At 38.2% G+C, this 17,546-nt stretch overlaps 1 protein-coding gene across 7 annotated transcripts in view; it reads right to left on the reverse strand.

The window, feature by feature from the left end:
- PIGN (phosphatidylinositol glycan anchor biosynthesis class N) overlaps positions 1–17,546 on the reverse strand; it is a 113,317-nt gene that overhangs the window by 81,267 nt on the left and 14,504 nt on the right. For 5 of the 7 annotated variants that reach the window (XM_061994870.1, XM_061994873.1, XM_061994869.1 and 2 more), the window contains exons 1-4: positions 12,057–12,144; positions 7,683–7,937; positions 3,462–3,583; positions 2,250–2,348 (exon numbers count right to left, since the gene is read on the reverse strand). In XM_061994870.1, coding sequence (XP_061850854.1) covers positions 2,250–2,348; positions 3,462–3,583; positions 7,683–7,909 — 448 coding nt within the window. In that variant the 5' untranslated portion in view covers positions 7,910–7,937; positions 12,057–12,144. Of the gene's footprint in view, positions 1–2,249; positions 2,349–3,461; positions 3,584–7,682; positions 7,938–12,056; positions 12,145–17,546 lie in introns of those variants that run through there. The other 2 variants (XM_061994875.1, XM_061994871.1) reach the window with 2 other exon arrangements.

Genomic DNA, 17,546 nt, shown 5'->3' on the forward strand with positions numbered 1-17,546 from the left:
CTGCCATTGCGCTATGGAAAATAACTGCAGCTTTTCATTTTGCTTAAGATGTAAGTAAATTGCACACCAGTTCCAAAGGTACTCCAGACATCTTCTTAGACTGAAAAACTGACCACACAGACTTATGAGACTTTTACAAATATAGATGTCCTGCATATGTATTTTGATACTGAAAGAGATCTGTAAGCATTTTATTTACCTTCTCTATAGAACCCTCAATCTTTTCATCAAAATATTTATTTTATGACAGGAAAATAACCTGAAGAACATAGACAATGACAGAAAATAAAGGATTTTTCTCTCCTTCCCAAGAACCAGCAGCTGTTACATACGCTTTATGAATGAAATATGAAAGTGGTGAAACAGTCAATAAATTGCTAAATATTTGGCCTAATAAAATACACACAAGAAGAGTTTTGTAACGTCACTAATTTGCAACATGGAAAGAGAGAGAAATTAAGCTATGTCCCACTCTCTCCCTTTTGGCTTTTTTGTAAAAGTAAATAACAAACACTTGATTCCATTCTCTTCTGTATTATAAACTTATTCTCTTTGGAATCTCCGTATTATAAACCCATTGAATAGTTTAGGTTGGAAGAGATCTTAAAGATCATCTAGTTTCAACCTTCCTGCCATGGGCAGGGACATCTTCCACTAGATCAGATTGCTCAAATCCCCATTCAATCTGGTCTTGAACGCAGTCAGGGAAAGGGCATCAACAGCCTCACTAGGTAACCTGTTCCACTGCCTCACCAGTTTCACAGTAAAGAGCTCCTTCCTAATATCTAATCTAAATCTACCTTCTAGTCCTTCCTATGTTATAAAACTTCTCCTCTTCGGAAGAAGGGAAATATCTTTTTCTCCTAAAGGAAGTTAATAAACATTTCTATCATGGGAAATTATGATTCATCTTCCCATACATAATATACTTCTCAGATACAGTGCTGCATTAAACCTTTCTCAATCTCAGGGGCATTTCCCTCCCCGTGCACATTGTTGATACCACTCAGAACAAGTCATACTGAGAGACACACTCATAGAATGGTATTACACTTGCACATCCTTTCAGCTAACATTAAAGCTGTTTCCAAGTCTTCTCCTTATCTTCCTACTCAAACAAAACTAGTAGGAGGACAGGGCTCTGGAAAATTCTTGAATTCCCTAAATATTTTCCAAAAAACATATCTCCCAAAATGTAAAAAATCTGTGCAAAGACAATGTACTACCTTTTCCCTTTCCCCAGCCACCATTATAATATTCCTAAACACAAACTGTAGTCTGACATAGTGGGAAATAATCAGGAGATATTTCTACATTTTACCATAAATGTATGAGGATATATCAAAGAATAGAAATGGGGGAAGTGTGGGGGGGTGGGGGGGGTGTGTGTAATATCAGCAGGAGAAAGAGACTGAAGTTCAGAGAAAGTTCAAGAAGCATGAAGAGAAATATTATGCACATTTTTTCTAAATCACTGTTAGATTCCATTATCATCCTGCCTGTTAACAGTTTTCTGATTTGCTAATGCCAATGCTTAGAACAGAACACCATACCCTCCTAGCTTGTCACCTTTTCACTGCAGTCTGTTTTATTCTGAGATTATGGGAAAGAGTGTATATTTCCCCTCATTCTTCCAAGAACAAAATGAAACTAAACTTGGAGACCCTTTAAATATTTCCAGTGTTGCGTATCAATCTCTGCATGTTTGAAGACCAATTGTACTGGCTTGACAAGACTTCAACACACTGTATTACCTGAGGTGAAAGGTCTCAGCTTCAGGAATAGTACCAGTCAGTTCCTACTTGCATATAGCCATTCCATTTACGTATTATTGTTCTGGAGTGAAAGCGGGATAAACTGTAATAAGCTACTTCTCCAGCTCAGACACTCCAATAGCATGGCTCTAGTTCCATCACCCAACTCATTGGGAGCTGCATGCAGTGGAAGAAAAAGCAGGCTTTAAACCTCAACCAAAGGAAAACATTAGGTCCTTTTAACTAGAGATGAGTTTCCTTTCATATACTGCTAGAATTAGGTAAAGGCTATTTAAATGGATGAGTAATACAGGGATTCTCTCTTTAAAAGCCTGCTTCTTTTTTTCATCCAGTCTTCAATTCACAAACTAGAAATCAGGTATACATAAATATACAAACTGGAAATAATTTCCTCACCTCCAACTTAAAAATTTTGTGTCTTTATTTTACTACGTGATAACTATGTGTTAAAGATTCACAATATTTCCATCTTACCTTTCGCAAACATTGGCAAAATATCTGGGCTTCCCCAGCTCCAAGTGTATTTACTTTCATTGAAAACAGAGTCAAATTCCACTGGATTTTCCTTCCATCCTGTTAAACAAACATATGTGGTTTTAAATGGGATTGGCAGAAGTTGTCATTGCCTGCTAAGAACAGTAGTCCATATAAAATGTTCTGGGGTTTTTTTTTTTAAGTTTCCCTTATATTATTTCACAACAAACTTCATTTTGCAAGTCTTGAGTTTACTTCCATTTCAACATCTACTTGCAATTAGTCTCCCATTCATTAAGATGTGAGCTGAAAACCTAAGCTAATTTCATTTTGCAGGGATTCAAGTAGACAAAACACACAGCTGGTTTACCTTCTAAAAAGCTAAAATTCTGCGGAATTCTAAATCCCCCATTGTCTGAACTCAGCTTTTGGCATTAGGCAATAAATGATATACTCATATATCACATTTCCAGCAGTCACGTTTCACCTCATCACAATAAAACTTTCAAGATCTTCCGTTTCCATGACAAGGCAGCTGACAGAAATATAGAGATGCTCTTAAAGGAAACTCCAGACAATCCTGCTGCATTTATAGCAGATGTCAGAAGGAAGAACCTTTTGACTAGGAATATGGGCAAGACCAAGTAATTCCTCCTACCTCCCCTGTCCAGAACAACACACAAGTGTTCAGACCTGGAAGCCTAGAGGAAGGCAGAGGACCACACAAAGACCCAAGTCCATAGTGTGACAGTCTGTTCCACATTATTAACCACCATGCATGGAGTAATAGCTACCTCTGGACAAAACATACAATAACAATATAAAGCAAAAACCTCAACTGATTCTCCAACTCAACCTAGCAGTGATGCAGCTAAGACTGCAGCTGACGTCTTGTTTGTAATATGTACTTAGCCATCCTTCCATTACATGGCCAATGATAATTAAAAACAATGAAGATGTCACTCCTTAAGAAATTTCTGCTTTTAGATTTGGGATGCTAAATTTTAACATGCTAGAAAATATTAATTTTTGTAAGCTGTTTTCACAGCTATCATTATTAACTGTGGAAAATCCATCCAAAATTATGATTTTCTATATTATCTTGGTATACAAACCATTATGCAGTATTTACCAATAATCCTCTAGAAGCCCAGCACATCACTGAAACATCTTACTTTGGAGGATAGTGTCAAAACTTTAGTACCAACATACCTTTAGCAACTGCACTGACATCTTCATAAAATCCAGCTATGAGTGCAACGTGCCCTGGCCTGGATTCTGTTGGAACCCGCGTGTGGGAGACTCCCCAGCTGCCACTGTTCTCTAAAATACCCCTGAAAACAGGATACAAGGCAGTTAATGCTTATGACTTCTTGAAAGTACAATGAATTGAAGATAAAACAAGTGACAGATAGATTTGAGGCAGGAAATGTAAAACTGCCAACTAAACCAGATTTTCACTACCACCTGCTGTGCAGCAAAACAAGCAGAACATAAACCTGCAAATAGTTCTATATTATAACACCCCACAGAGAACATTACTATCAAGGCCCACCAGCACTGCAAACAGATCAGTTTAGCTGGAGTTCTAATAAACTTAGAATTAACATACTCATTTTTTTCTGCTGCTTTTTGCTATAGCTTCTTTTTCCCTACCACTTAACTGACTGTTTCTGCCTGGTGTTACTTTTCTTTGTTCTTTACATTTAGCTTAAAGATTTTTAGTTCATTCTTCTCTTACTCATTAAGTATGTTCAAATATGACTAGTTCTTGTCACAATGTCTGCCTTTATCTAGGCCAAATACTTGAAGCCAGTATCAAAGAAAGTAAAAAACAAATAAATCTAAGGTGCAAATCATTTCATCAACATAGAAAAAATTTAAGTAAACCTTCCCTCTTTTGCAATTACACCAAAGTGAAGGAGAATACCTTCTCATCACAGAAATACATAAAAGTTGTCTGGGGATTATGTAAATACAATAGTTGTAACAGGTAAAAAGCAAAGAAAATTGAGGACAAAGCCCAAGTGTAAGATACAGCCTCATAAACTACTCTTGTCTGCTTAAGATAGGAACAGCTGGAGCCTGTCAGAGACCAAGTGGTGAGTATTACCATATGCTGCTTTCTTGTCTCCATCTTCTGGAAGACAAGAAAGATTCACTGTCAGTGCAAGGGGAGAAAGAAAGAAAACAAAACACACCAGGACACACTTTACACTTATGGTTAAGAAAAAAGTAGCAGAATTTTCTGAGTATATTCAAAGCAGTTTTTAAGGGTATTTTTGTTGATCATTATATAAGCTACAGCATTTGCTTTACTTTTAAAGGATGTGTTTTAGCCAAGTAAATTTGAAGTTAATTCTTTGCAAGGTCATTTTTAACAGAGATATTCTACAACTGTTACTTACAAGGTCCATATACTCAGCTCTAAATATACTTATGACTAATGAAATTAGAATCAAACCACAATGTAAAATTTCAAGCTCTACTCTAAGCCTGTGGGATTCACAGCTTTCTTGTTGGTTATTTTTAAACTCATCTTAGACTTCATGTTCTCAGGCCTACTTGCAAGTATATAGGCTTAACTTGATAGCTCACAGGACTATCTGGAATAGCCCAAATATTATAGTGAAAATGTAAAAGGTAATATAGTACTCTGACATGTTAATCCTAGCTCTCAGCTAAGTTTTAAGACTAGTTGTATTGAAAAATGTACTAGTTTGAATATGGAATTTAAGTGTTAAAGTGGTTTCTAATTTGTTATCACTGGAAACTCTGATCCTTGGAGGTCTTCAAGACCCACCTGGTCATGTTCCTATGCAACCTGATCTAGGTGAACCTGCTTCTGCAGGGGGGTTGGACTAGATGATCTCTGAAGGTCCCTTCCAACTCCTACCATTCTATGATTTTATGAAAATGCATTGCACTTGCATTAGTGGAATATGTAAGAAAAAAAAAACCAACACTTTTGTCCCTCCTCACATTTTGTCACAACAGGCAGGAATTTGTTTTAATTAGAATTTGGTTTTTATTGATTTGAAAAGTAATCCTTCACCTTTGGTTTCGTGAGGCTGTATCACAGGACCTTAAGTCAACAATAATACACACTAGGCAAAAAAAATTATATAGCCAGAAATTGTAATTTACCTGTTCAAAATTCATTTAGCTATTCTAAATTGATTTGAAGCCTTTTTACTCAGAAGAACCATTAAAACATAATAATTTCCTTGACAGTACAAACATTAGCTACCCATAATATACCAATGATGAATATCAATGTGACACAGTAATACAGCTGAAACATGACAGGTGATGAAGAAAACATCTTCCCAAAAATCTCCCCCCCCACCACCACAGCAATTCAGACCACCCACCATTCCTCACAGCTATCACAACACTGCTGAAAAACAGATTTTTCAATAATATTTGTAAGAGAGAAGACTAGGTATTTAGCATCTATCAGGCAGTAATTTGCTCCAAGTCTAATGGATATTTATTATTATTTTCATGTACCTATTAAAACTTTGCTTCTATTTATAGCACATTGCTGCAATGGCTTTTGCTCACTTAAAGCTAATCTTTCCTAATTAACAATGCAGTAGTTTCTAAAGTGCTCTGCCTGGATGAGACAAGTAATCTGGCTCTTACATGGCCCACTACTATAAAACAGATAAGAGACTGAACACTAGGCACTTAAGAATGAATGTGCAAAAAAGTTATCTTTATATTAAATTGCATATACTTTGAGTTACTATTATTAAAAAAGGGAAGTTCAGACAGCAGTAACTTGACAGAATAAAAACCAAAACACTTCAAGCAACGAACATCTGATCTTGTAAAACTGTTTTGGAGGTTAACTTGCAGAAATTGTATAGCTCAAAGGTTGGGTTACAAACACTGGGCCTTCCTGCTTCAGAATTGTAAAAGATACATAACAGAGCTGAAGATATGCCTTGGACTGCTTGGCCCTCCATCTTTAAGAAGGCACAACATGCTGCTAGGGTTTTTTTTCATTCTCTCTCACATACACATACTCACATTCATATGTATTTATATGCAGAATGAGAGACAATGAGAAAAATACAGGCAGAACTTCAACTGCTACTGGCATTTTATTCGACTCAGTGACCTACCTTTGCTTGTTACACAGCAGTTCTTGCCCTCCATTCACTCACGTACTTTCAGTGAAGGTGACAAAGTTTTACTTCTACAGATTTTGAAAGTCCATAACTCAACAAAGTAAAGCAGAGGCAGCAAAAGCACAAACCTCTCAACACTGGAGAAGCTTGTTAGTGGTTTAACTTTTCCTTTCTAGATAGGTGTGATAATGCTAAATGGTTGAAACGGAAAAACTCAAACCACTTATTTAGTAAAAATATCCATTATAACTCCTTCTGAGACGCTACCCCTCACTGCCCCTAGTGACGGGGCCATTATGGCATTCACACCTTGTTGATAAGGCAAAAGACCAACACTTTTACTGCTAAGAGAAGAAACTGTCGAAGAAACAGAAGTTCACTGCTAACAGTGAAAAGGTATACTGACGTGGCAGGCATCTGTAGTAGAAGCAGGTGCAAGTAATCCCACATAAACTGGCAAGTGCTGTAAGAAGGACTCCACAGATTTCTGTAGGAGACTGCAAAACCCCTAACAGCTTCAAATGACTGATTATTTGAGTTTGCTCTGATATTCAAGCCAGACCTGTGCCATTACACAAAAGTAGTCTTAATTAATACTATTCTTTTTTAGTTTCTTATGATTAAATAATGAACTTGATATAAAGAAACAGGAAACCTGGTGAAAACTAGTTTTGAGTACTCAATCATATAACTTGATACTCTTTTTTGGCAGGATTATTTTTTCACAATCTGAAACCAAATCATTCCATTAAGCAGCTACACACACAAAAGCACAAGGGAAGCTGCAGGGTCACGCATGCAGGAAAGGTAGAACAAATAGGAAGTGGCAGCCTGCTGTTAGAACCATTCAGGCCATCTTTTTTAATCACACCTTAGAAAGCTTCATTGGTAGCTTAGAATTAGAAGACAAGCACATTAATGAACTACTACTCCTAAACTGAACATCCAGGAAACAGTTTAAATTAACGAGTCTGTTAGGCTTCAGAATTGATGCCATGCTGATGTAACTGGAGGAAGTTCACACTCAGTTACTGGCTAGCTACATTTTTCTGAAGACAATAATTGACTCAATTTACTCTGGTCATGGTTTAGCAGCTTTACTGACACCAAGGGACTCCAACTCGAATCCATGCATTTCTGCAGAGTGTAATTCTGCAAAGTTTGCTACTCCAAAGGCAGAGGGAAAGCAATACACAAGCTACCATGATTGCCATTGTTCCTCTTGTTCTCGTCAAGATTACACAGAGCTGTCTCAGGAGCAGTCTGGATCAGTAGCATTTTCAGGTGGACTTACCGCAGGTAAGGTGCTTGGGATGTACCATTGCTGTTCAATTCATAAAGCGAATCTGCCCGCAGACCATCAGCAACAAAGAGTACGAGACGTTTTGCTGGAGGCGGCAGTGGGGTCTGCTGAGGAGTCATACCGTGAACCAGGGGAGAGCTGAAGTAGATGTCAAAAATGGAAACCAAGAACACACAATGCACAAGGAGACCAGCGAGTATGAAGACTGGTATACCCATGGCAACAGCAGGCTGGCAAAGTCCAACACTGAAAGGGAGTGAGAAAAGTAAAATTAGGCAAATGAGGCTTATGAGACCAGTATTTATTTTGTTTGTTATAGAACAGGAGTACCACAATCACAGTCATTACCCAGGAGCCATAATCAATCTCTGCTTCCAACAAGACTTTTCCCATCAGTTTTGGTCAAAAGTCCCTGTGTAGGTAATTCAGACATTCAGATAGTCACGATGTCTCAGCAACTCACCTTTGTTGTGTAGTGGGGTATCAGATGGCTTCAAAAGACCATTGAATCAAGTCAGTTTGTCTGATATTCTACATTTTTTTGTTACCTACATCAGTGACAGATGACTGAGGTAATACATCTCCAAAAACATATTACCCTCCACCAGCTGACTGCATGACAGTGGTGTGGTCTGTTCAGGCAAATGCAACCAAAGACAGCTAGGGAAAGCCATCCTATAGCAAACACCCATCCAAACTTGCTTTTTTAATGTCAATCCTGGGCTTGTAATATTCTACCTAGAACTAGAAAATTTATGTTAAAAGAGCAAAGATACTCTGCTGAGTGCAGAACACGATTCCTCTTATAAAACAGATGATAAAAGCACAACAGCTGAAGCATTATGTTTCTGGATAATGATATTCCCTTTTTTGAATGGTTTTTCTTCCTTGTCATTCTCTGAAGTCAGGTTAGGGATACAAATATGATAAATAATGAGTGCGCTGGAAATGTGTCTGCCATGTGTACTGAGAGGTCCATATGATGCCTACTGAAGGCAACCAGATATGTGTGTTGACTCAATTAAGTGTGGGATCTGAGCCTCAATGAGGCTTAGTTCTCAGTAAGTACTATTAGTGCTGTCCTGACTGCTAACTTAGTTATTTCAATATTAGCTAATTATCAACTTTAACAAAACAACACTTCCACTCGCCCATATAGAAATAAATGTTCCTAACAGCCTGGAAGGTTCAGATATTCAATTACCTATGTAAATAGACACCTCTCTCGAAAAGAAACTCTTTGTTTCATAATCTATTTGGTGCTTCTAATTAACAATACATGTTTATCGTGTTATTGACACAATTCCAGTAGCTGGACAGATACTGCCACCACACAGTAAGGCTACTATTCTTATCAAATAAAGAAAAAGGCTTCACTACCACATAACCTGAAGTCTGAAAGATGTTTCTTAAAATAAGAAATTTAAAAGAACAGGAAAATCAGAGAAAAAAACCCTACATAGTAAAAAAATTTAAAGATACTAGATATTATTACTTGTTCTTGCAAAGAAAATTCAGATCTGTATGTAACTTAACCATAATTTCCAATTCCACTCAATTTCCCTACTGAAACACAGATGCAACCATTTCAAACCTAATTAAAAACATTACTATAGTAACTTCTTGTTTTGGAGGTCTGGAGACAAAGCCACATAAGATTGAGATAACCAAATACAACATTTTGAAGAGACTCATAGCAGCCACGCTTAAGTGATCAAACAAAAACCTCTCATTAATCAGGAACTTACATGCTTCTATGTCTACAAATGAGATGCCAAGAGATTTGGAATATTTGTAAATATTTTTAAGTACTCAGGGCTCCTACATTAATTTAAATACATGAAACTCCAGTGACAGAAATACCATTAAGTTTAACATCAGACCTCATTTTATTAAATCTGGTTTATTTTCCATAGGGCTTTTTCTTTTGATGTATTTGATAAGAGAATCCAAAGTACTCATGCCTTAAACTGATGTGAATAAACACCCTACTACACAAAGTACTTATTTCAATCAGATACTTAATTTTGTATACTTCCAGTGCTACAATCCTATAGCTTAACATATTCTAAATTCTTCTAATTCAAGTATTAGTAACCTAATCTGTTTTCAGAACTAGCTATTACTCTTTGCCTTTAACTCTCCTCAGGCCTGAGCCCCAGGTTGCAGCAAAAACAGTACAATCAACAGAATTCAAATTTATTGCATCTTAGACTATAGCGATCTACAGGAGTGCAAAAATAGATATTTGCTTTTCTAACCACAGTATGACTACATTACACTAGACTATTCATCAGAGCACAACATATCCAACTGTTCCAGCCTTCATAGACACTGCTGTCTCTAGCTTAGCTTATGTTGCTCCTTTAATGCATGACCTTGTGCCTTGTCACTGTGACATAACGCTGTTAAAGAGCATCCCATTGTCAAGCTTACTAATACTTTGCAAGAGGAATAAAGTGTTTGGAAAGCTCCTAAGTGCATCTCAGCTGAATGCCAGAATGGTACCTGGTACCCTTTCCTAACAGCAGTCTTGCTTTCAAACTACTAAGCCTTTAGGCAAGGTTTTGCAAACAAGAACTCATCTGTTGTTATAGAAGGCTCCAACTTAAAGAGTAAAGTTTAAACACAGTCAACAGCAATTCTAGAGAGGCACTCATGACATTCTACACCTTTTCATCTTTATCAAGTGACAACTAAACATGGTCATTACCAGTCCCCAAAGTGCCTAAAGTTCATTTAAGACACTGATTTGTTAAATACATCCTCTTCAGACATTCAGACAATCATGAAGAACATTTCCAGTAAGGGGTTTTAAACAGAAAAGGAAGTTCTTTATCACTGCCAGGGTTTCTATAGGACTTCCAAACCAAAGCACCCATTCTACCCTTGCCGGACAAACAGACAAGACCAGGCTTTTTTGAACTCAACTTCCTATAAGTCTGTTCCTACCTCTGTCAGCTCTTCTACACATGCTATGCCGCTTGGAGCACGCTCTCATGCTTCTCAGGCTGCAATATTGACACATATTTGACTATCAAGGATGAAAGAAATGCAAGCAAGTACATGGATGGCATCTCTTGAAGTGATTCTCTTCTCTAACAGCTGAATGGGGCAGGTGGGAGAGACCTGACAAAGCAGAGCAATGAGACATTATCAGAAAATAATGACTGTTTATATTAGTCCTTTCAAACTGACATGCTGCTTAAGGGGAAAGACAAGGCTTGACTCTGTGTTGAAGGACCCAAAGAAATAAAAACAGCACCCAGAGGCACTATTCAAAAGTCTTCAGTTTGCACCTACACAAGTAAGAGAAATAAAGACTGCTTTAGCTCTCCCAGAAAGAGAGACAAAGTAGTGACCCGAGCTACAATCTAAGTTAGGGCCAATCGAGCTGACACCACCAGCATTTCACTGTCAACATTTAATTGTAAACTTTTGGATTTCAAGTGTTAAAATACATCCTGGAGGACAATCCTCTTCTCTAATTGGAAATTACAAAGTCACTTGAATTCTCATTTGCAGGTATTTAAACTTCTTAAATCTACGATGGGCTATCATCTTTCATTCCACTGTGGAACAGGATAATTTTGTCCATGCATTTCTAGCTACTTGATATGAAGAATCATTAGCTTAATGCATGTCAAGGCAACAGAGAAAAAAACTCATCTCTTCTTTGAGCAGCCTTTTATACCCTGGAACCCTACTATTAAACGTTGATTTACCATGGATCACTCAATGACAAAAGGCAAACCATCAAGGAAGAAAGCGAAGGTAAAAGACAGAGGGAGCTCTGGGATTTGTGGATGGACTTCCATAGAAAAGGAGGATTCATGTTAAGCAATGTTTGTATTGTGTGATTGCAACTACAAGTGTTTTGTGGCATGAACAGAAGAAAAAGATGAGTATCTCTTAATTGAAGTGTAAATTGTACTCTTGTGGTCATCTCTCCTCCATTGCACTCTTGCATTAGGGGCCATCAATTTGGAGATAGAAAGATAAATATTTGTCTTGAAAATATCCTTTTCCTTATAAGATCTGGACATAATCTTCATGAGTTTGAAAAAGGAGATTTAGGAAAAACAAGATTTGTGGAAAAGTATAGGTGCAGATCTCCTGGGACATTTGGATTTTTCTGCCTATGATATACATTACACCTTTTTTTCCCCCACCCATTTCCAAGAGGAGTGAAATCATCAGTTGATCTGTGTTCTCAAGGATGCAATGCAAGATCTCAGACTGCAAGTCCAAGGAGGGACATTACCTATCAGTCAATACAGCCTCAACAGAACCAGTGCAGTGTAGGAATAGCTGGAACTAGTTGACAGCACCTCTAAATTTGAAAACACATAGATTTTCACTCACCTGAGTCCTCTGCCATACAGAGATCTCTTTCACTCCGCTTTTTTTCCTCCTTTGTGCTTTTGCATGACCATTTGACAGAGTGGTTTCAAAGCCAGTCTGAACCTGCAGGTCCAATGTGTGAGTCAGAGGCTGAACGGGATCCCACAGGTGTTCAGACTGGCCTGTTGGCATCAGGAGCTGCAAATGGAAGCATCAGCAGCCTTCTGGTATGCTTGTCTTGCCAGGAAAAGGAGAGGGCAGCTAACCCAGTAAAATTTGGGTACTCAAATATCCCTCAAACCTTCTTGGCACAGAGAAGGCAGCACTAAGCACTGTCCACAGGAAACATGCTTATCTAAATCCTATTGCTCTGTGTCTTACATGAAGAATAAATGAAATTTTCTCACATAAGATATAAAAATGGCATACAGATTCTACAGGATACCACCTAAAGGAAAAAGAGTCCCTTAGTTTTCTCCTTCTCCTTCTGTTACAAGAGTCATCATGAATAAATTTCTGTGGAGAGCCTAGTGCTTTATGGTTCAAGGCATAAACCTTGCAAAGCATGCTAAAAGGATGAAATAACAAGGATAAAAAGAAAAAAAGTGGATTAAGCATTAGCTTGTAAGAAGAAGCAAAAGCAACAGCCTGTCAACAGAAGAAAAATAGATATGTATTAAACACACATAGCCCTTTTCACTTTGGAGGACAAGGAGCCAGATCTAAGTATTTATTACTCATGCAAAAATGTCTCTGCCCTCAGGTGTCTGATCATCCAAAAAACAGATAAACAAACTGTCACTTCAAAATACGTCTTACATCTTTGTCATGGAAACTTAGAGCAAAGGGTATCTCAGTATTTTTGTGTCCTCTGATATTTTCCCAGACAATCCCCTAGCAAGTGACTTAATGCGGTACCTCCTACAGTCTTTATTTTCAAAGAGCAAAACGTGACCTGTGCCCAAATCCCAATTGCATTATTCTACTTAGTTCTATGAAGTCATTGCTTATCACATCAGGGGGAGAGAAAGAAGCTTCGAGTCATGTAGATAAAAGAAGAGCGTGTTTCAGCCTACTTGCCACATGCTATTTCTTACTGTGCATCCAAGCACGCCGCTTTTTATGAAACAGTTCAGGCAGCCAATTCACCTCCTCTACAGACGCAGATCAGCAAGTAAACTATGTACCAGGCTCAGATTTATTCTTTTCCTTCTATATTTCACAGAATCACACAATGATCAGGGTTAGAAGGGAGCTATAGAGATCATCCATTCCAGCCTCCTGCAGGTTCACCTCGATCAGGTCACACAGAAACATGTCCAGGTGGGTTTGAAAACATCCAGAAAGAAGATTCCCCGGACAGCCTGTGCCAGAGCTCCCTCACTTGAACAGAAAAGTTTTTCCTCATGTTTAAGTGAAATTTCCTGTGCTCCATCCCTTGTCTTGTCACTGGGTACTACATAAAAAAGACAGGCCCCATCCTCTTGACATCTGACCTTTAGATGTTTATAATCATTGAACAAGTCCTCCTTTGTCCTTCACCAGGCTAAACAGCCCCAGGTCCCACAGCATTTCCTTGCCAGAGAGATGTTCCAGTCTATCATCTTGGTAGCTCTCCACTGGACTCCCTCCAGAAGTTCCTTATCACTCTTGAACCGGGGAGCCCAGAACTGGACACAGTATTTCAGATCAGGCCTTACCAGGGCAGAGCAGAGCAGAGGAGAACCTCCCTCGAATTGTCGGCCACACTCTTCTTAATGCATGCCAGGATGCCATTTACCTTCTTGGCCACAAGGGCACGTTGCTGACACATGTTTAGTTTGCTGCCCACCAGAACTCCCAGGTCTCTCTCTGCAGAGCTGCTCTCCAGCAGGTCACCTCCAGCCTGTACTGGTGCATGGGGTTGTTCCTCCCCAGATGCAGGACTCCGCACTTGCCCTTGTTGAACCTCTTGAGGTTCCTCTCTGCCCATCTCTCAAGTTGGCTGACATCTCACTGAAAATGAGATTTTTTTTTCTCCTTCTCTCATCATCTCCTAAACTAAATACAGAGCCAATAATGATACTGTCCAACCTCCAGTATTTACCCAGTAAAGTACTTTTCTTCAAACAATCTGGAGCCAATGCCACAAACCCAGCATGGATTCTTAAATAAGGACCTTTTTCAGATCCTTAACAGGAAAGTACTAAAGTCCACCAAGCTATTCAGTGCCTGTTAAATACAACTTGTCCACATGAACAGAGCAAGTCAAAAACCAGCACAGCCCAGGCTATGCCAGGGGCTTCAGTAGATTTCAGAGCTTCTCACTTTATTAGTTGTTGTACACAAGTAGAGAAGAGAGTGAGCAGATGCAGGGATGCAATCATTCTGAGAGATAAGGCAGAACCAGAGGACATTTTTCTTTAAGAGATGAAACAAAAAAAATGCAGTGAGAACCTCATGATCACAATTAATTACTTTTCCAGAACAAAACGCTTCACACAGATTAAAAAAAGGTTTTTTTAGTTGGTGTGGGGTTTTTTTTCAGAGAGAAAGTTCAGCTCCTGGCTCATGGCAGATGGGATGAAGAGACTCCCTCTTTCTTTGTACTCACACCTATCAAAACAATACAAAGAATTCCTGCTATTAGCTGGAACTAAAACACCCTATGACAGTGGCAGGGGACAGCTGCAATCTGCAGCTAAGCACAGACATCAGAGACAAGAAGCAGGCAGTTTGTTTCACATGAACTTTTCCCTCTTTTCAAGTTGATCCATAACTTGCTGACAAGACTTTCTTTATTTTATCTATTTTTGACTCATGTCACCGAAGCTTCATCCACAGCCCCAAGCTGGATCAGCTCCCTCAGCGCTTAACAGGAAGCCTGACATAATTAAATGCAGCCCACATTTTCCCAAAGTAATCTACATCTAAGCTGCGTTCTTCTGAACCTATAATCTCTCAGCATTATTTATAAGGCAAAGAAAACTGTACTGGTACCACAACACAATATAGTTCTTCATGAGAAATGTGACACTTCCCTTTTCTATTTTTCTTTCTTCACATATGCAATAAAATATAGACAAAACACTACATAGAATATGCCTCATTGGCAGGAATATTTTTTTAAGGATAATAAAGTGTCAAGACAGGGAGCTCAAGATACATTAGCTATTTCTTTTAGAGGGACCATGCTTCACTAATACTGTCAAGTCTGTTGGTTAAGATGAAGAAAATCCATTGGAAATGCATTTTCAATAAGCACTAGTGGCCTTGGCAAGTTGCTTTTTTTCTAACACAAAAAGACAGGAATGTCTGCTATGCTTCTGGATGACTAACACATTTTTCAGCTAAACAGTATTGTATATTTTATAATTTAAATTGTCAAAGTGGTGACTGTACAATTTGTCTGTACATAAAGAATGATACTTTTGCTTGGGGCAGGGGAGCAAAGTGAAAGTTGTGTGGTCTGACAGTATTTTGCATGGTATGGCAGTTATATATCATCTAAGATGGTACTATTAGTCCCTATGCTATTCTTTCACTTATTTACATTTTTAAAGAGTTAGACTAGTCAAGAAATGCAATAAAATCATTCCTGCTGTCACAGCACATACACCTATTGACTGCACAAATTAATTTATACCAGAGACTTACCAGCCAGTCTCAGAGTAACTCTCTTATCTTTACACACTACTTAAACACAGGCACAAATCCTCACCTTGACTTCTATTCATGGTATGATTATACATGGAAGTGGGATAATGACAAAGTCCCTTTTATTCCTTTCCAAAATTTCATTTTCTTTCTCTACTGAGGCATAACATGCTCTGCCAGACAATGAAACTGCAACTACAGTATTTCTACTTGCTCTTGCACCGAAGTGGCTTTCGTAATTCAAACCATCTGTTTAAAATTACTTTATGTTCAACATCTTCACTGAGCATTTTAAAGATTATAATAACAAATGACATCTGTTTTAAATTTTAAATGTGGTTCAGTAAAGCATAGCCAAACCTGAGGCAAAGAGCTCAAAGAATATTTAATTTTCTTTTTAACATCACTTGATAATCAAAATTACTCTGCCTGCCTAGAAAAGTCCCTTTTGCCAAAACTTTTCAAGAAGAAATTTGACTATGGCCTGCAAGATGCCAGTAAAGCATGAAGTGTCCTAATACTTGAATGTATAGCAAATCACTTACCTCAATGTTAGCCTACATCATTTTCTCTGAATTATCCCATAAACATGGGAAATTGTATCCATAAGTCTCCCAGGCACAAAACATACTTAAAAACACTGACAACAGGACAGCATTGACAAAGAGAACAGGGGTACCTCTTCAGAACGTGGTGACTGCTTTGAGGCATGACAGGGAAAACAAGGGCATCACCCTTTGGTAACATCTGTTAGCCAAGTGGAGAAAAAACAGAGTAGAATTTCCACATTACATCTGCTCAGTATGCAGGCACCTAGAGAGTCAGAACTCAGAAAAAACACAACAATAAACCCTAAGTGGTTTTGTTACAAATAAGCTATTTCACTGGGCAATATGATTTTGCAGCCTATGCCTCTTTCCAGGAAGTATTTGCAAATCCTCTTGGGTATGTCTTGATTCATGAGTCATTCAGCAATACTCCTATCAGCAAGTCTTCTTCAAGTACAACTGTTCTACAGCTTAACATCATATTTTCATCTCAGTATAGACTGTTTAATTCTTTTTGTGCTGCCAAGTGTGTCTTGCATTACTCAGATTTATCTGTTCTTGCAAAAAATAAGGTTGGTTTCTTTTCCCCTATTATTGTTTTTTCTTGCCCTGTTTGGAGATGTTTTTGACAGATTTTTCATGTTTCAAGGAATACTTTTGGTGAAAGAATGTTAGCCTGGGAGGATCAAACAGAATCCAGCCCAGCAACTTCCACAGCTGCTAGGATGAGGGGACAAAAGACACTTAAGAGAATGCAAGCACAAGAAAGACAGCTTGCCACAGCAGTGTGGCCATCTCGTTGGAGCCCTCCCTCACAAACCAAGGCTGAACACCCTCTTAAGATATTTTTTTAAGAGATTTTCAATAAAGCACATGAACCAACACAAGCAACATAGTTCTTCCCTTTAGCAATAAAAGGGACAAGGATCAAATTCTTTACAGTCGGGCAATAAACATTAACATAGACCACACAGGAAAAAGGATGGAAAAAGAACAACTTGCAGCTGTACTGAGTTTGGCAAAACCAGCCTGGAAATGCATTCTGTATACACACAGAGAAGAAAACACTCTTTGACAAAAAAACTCAAACAAACAGTGATTAAAGTATGTTCCATAAAAGCCAGTATGAATAAGAAAGATTTTTTTTTAAATGACCAAAATTGTTTGTGTTTTAATAAGTCATATTTTCTTATCCATAGCAACCAAGCAAGAATTATGTCAAACAGTAACAAGCTACATCTATTGAATCTCACACATAAGCCTCTCAATGCCAACTTGCCAATAGCTTCAGTTTGAAGGGAAAAAAGGACTACAAGACAATCCTCTA

The sequence above is a fragment of the Colius striatus genome, chromosome 4 (genome assembly GCF_028858725.1).
Source record: "Colius striatus isolate bColStr4 chromosome 4, bColStr4.1.hap1, whole genome shotgun sequence".
In the NCBI taxonomy this organism is placed as follows: domain Eukaryota; kingdom Metazoa; phylum Chordata; class Aves; order Coliiformes; family Coliidae; genus Colius; species Colius striatus.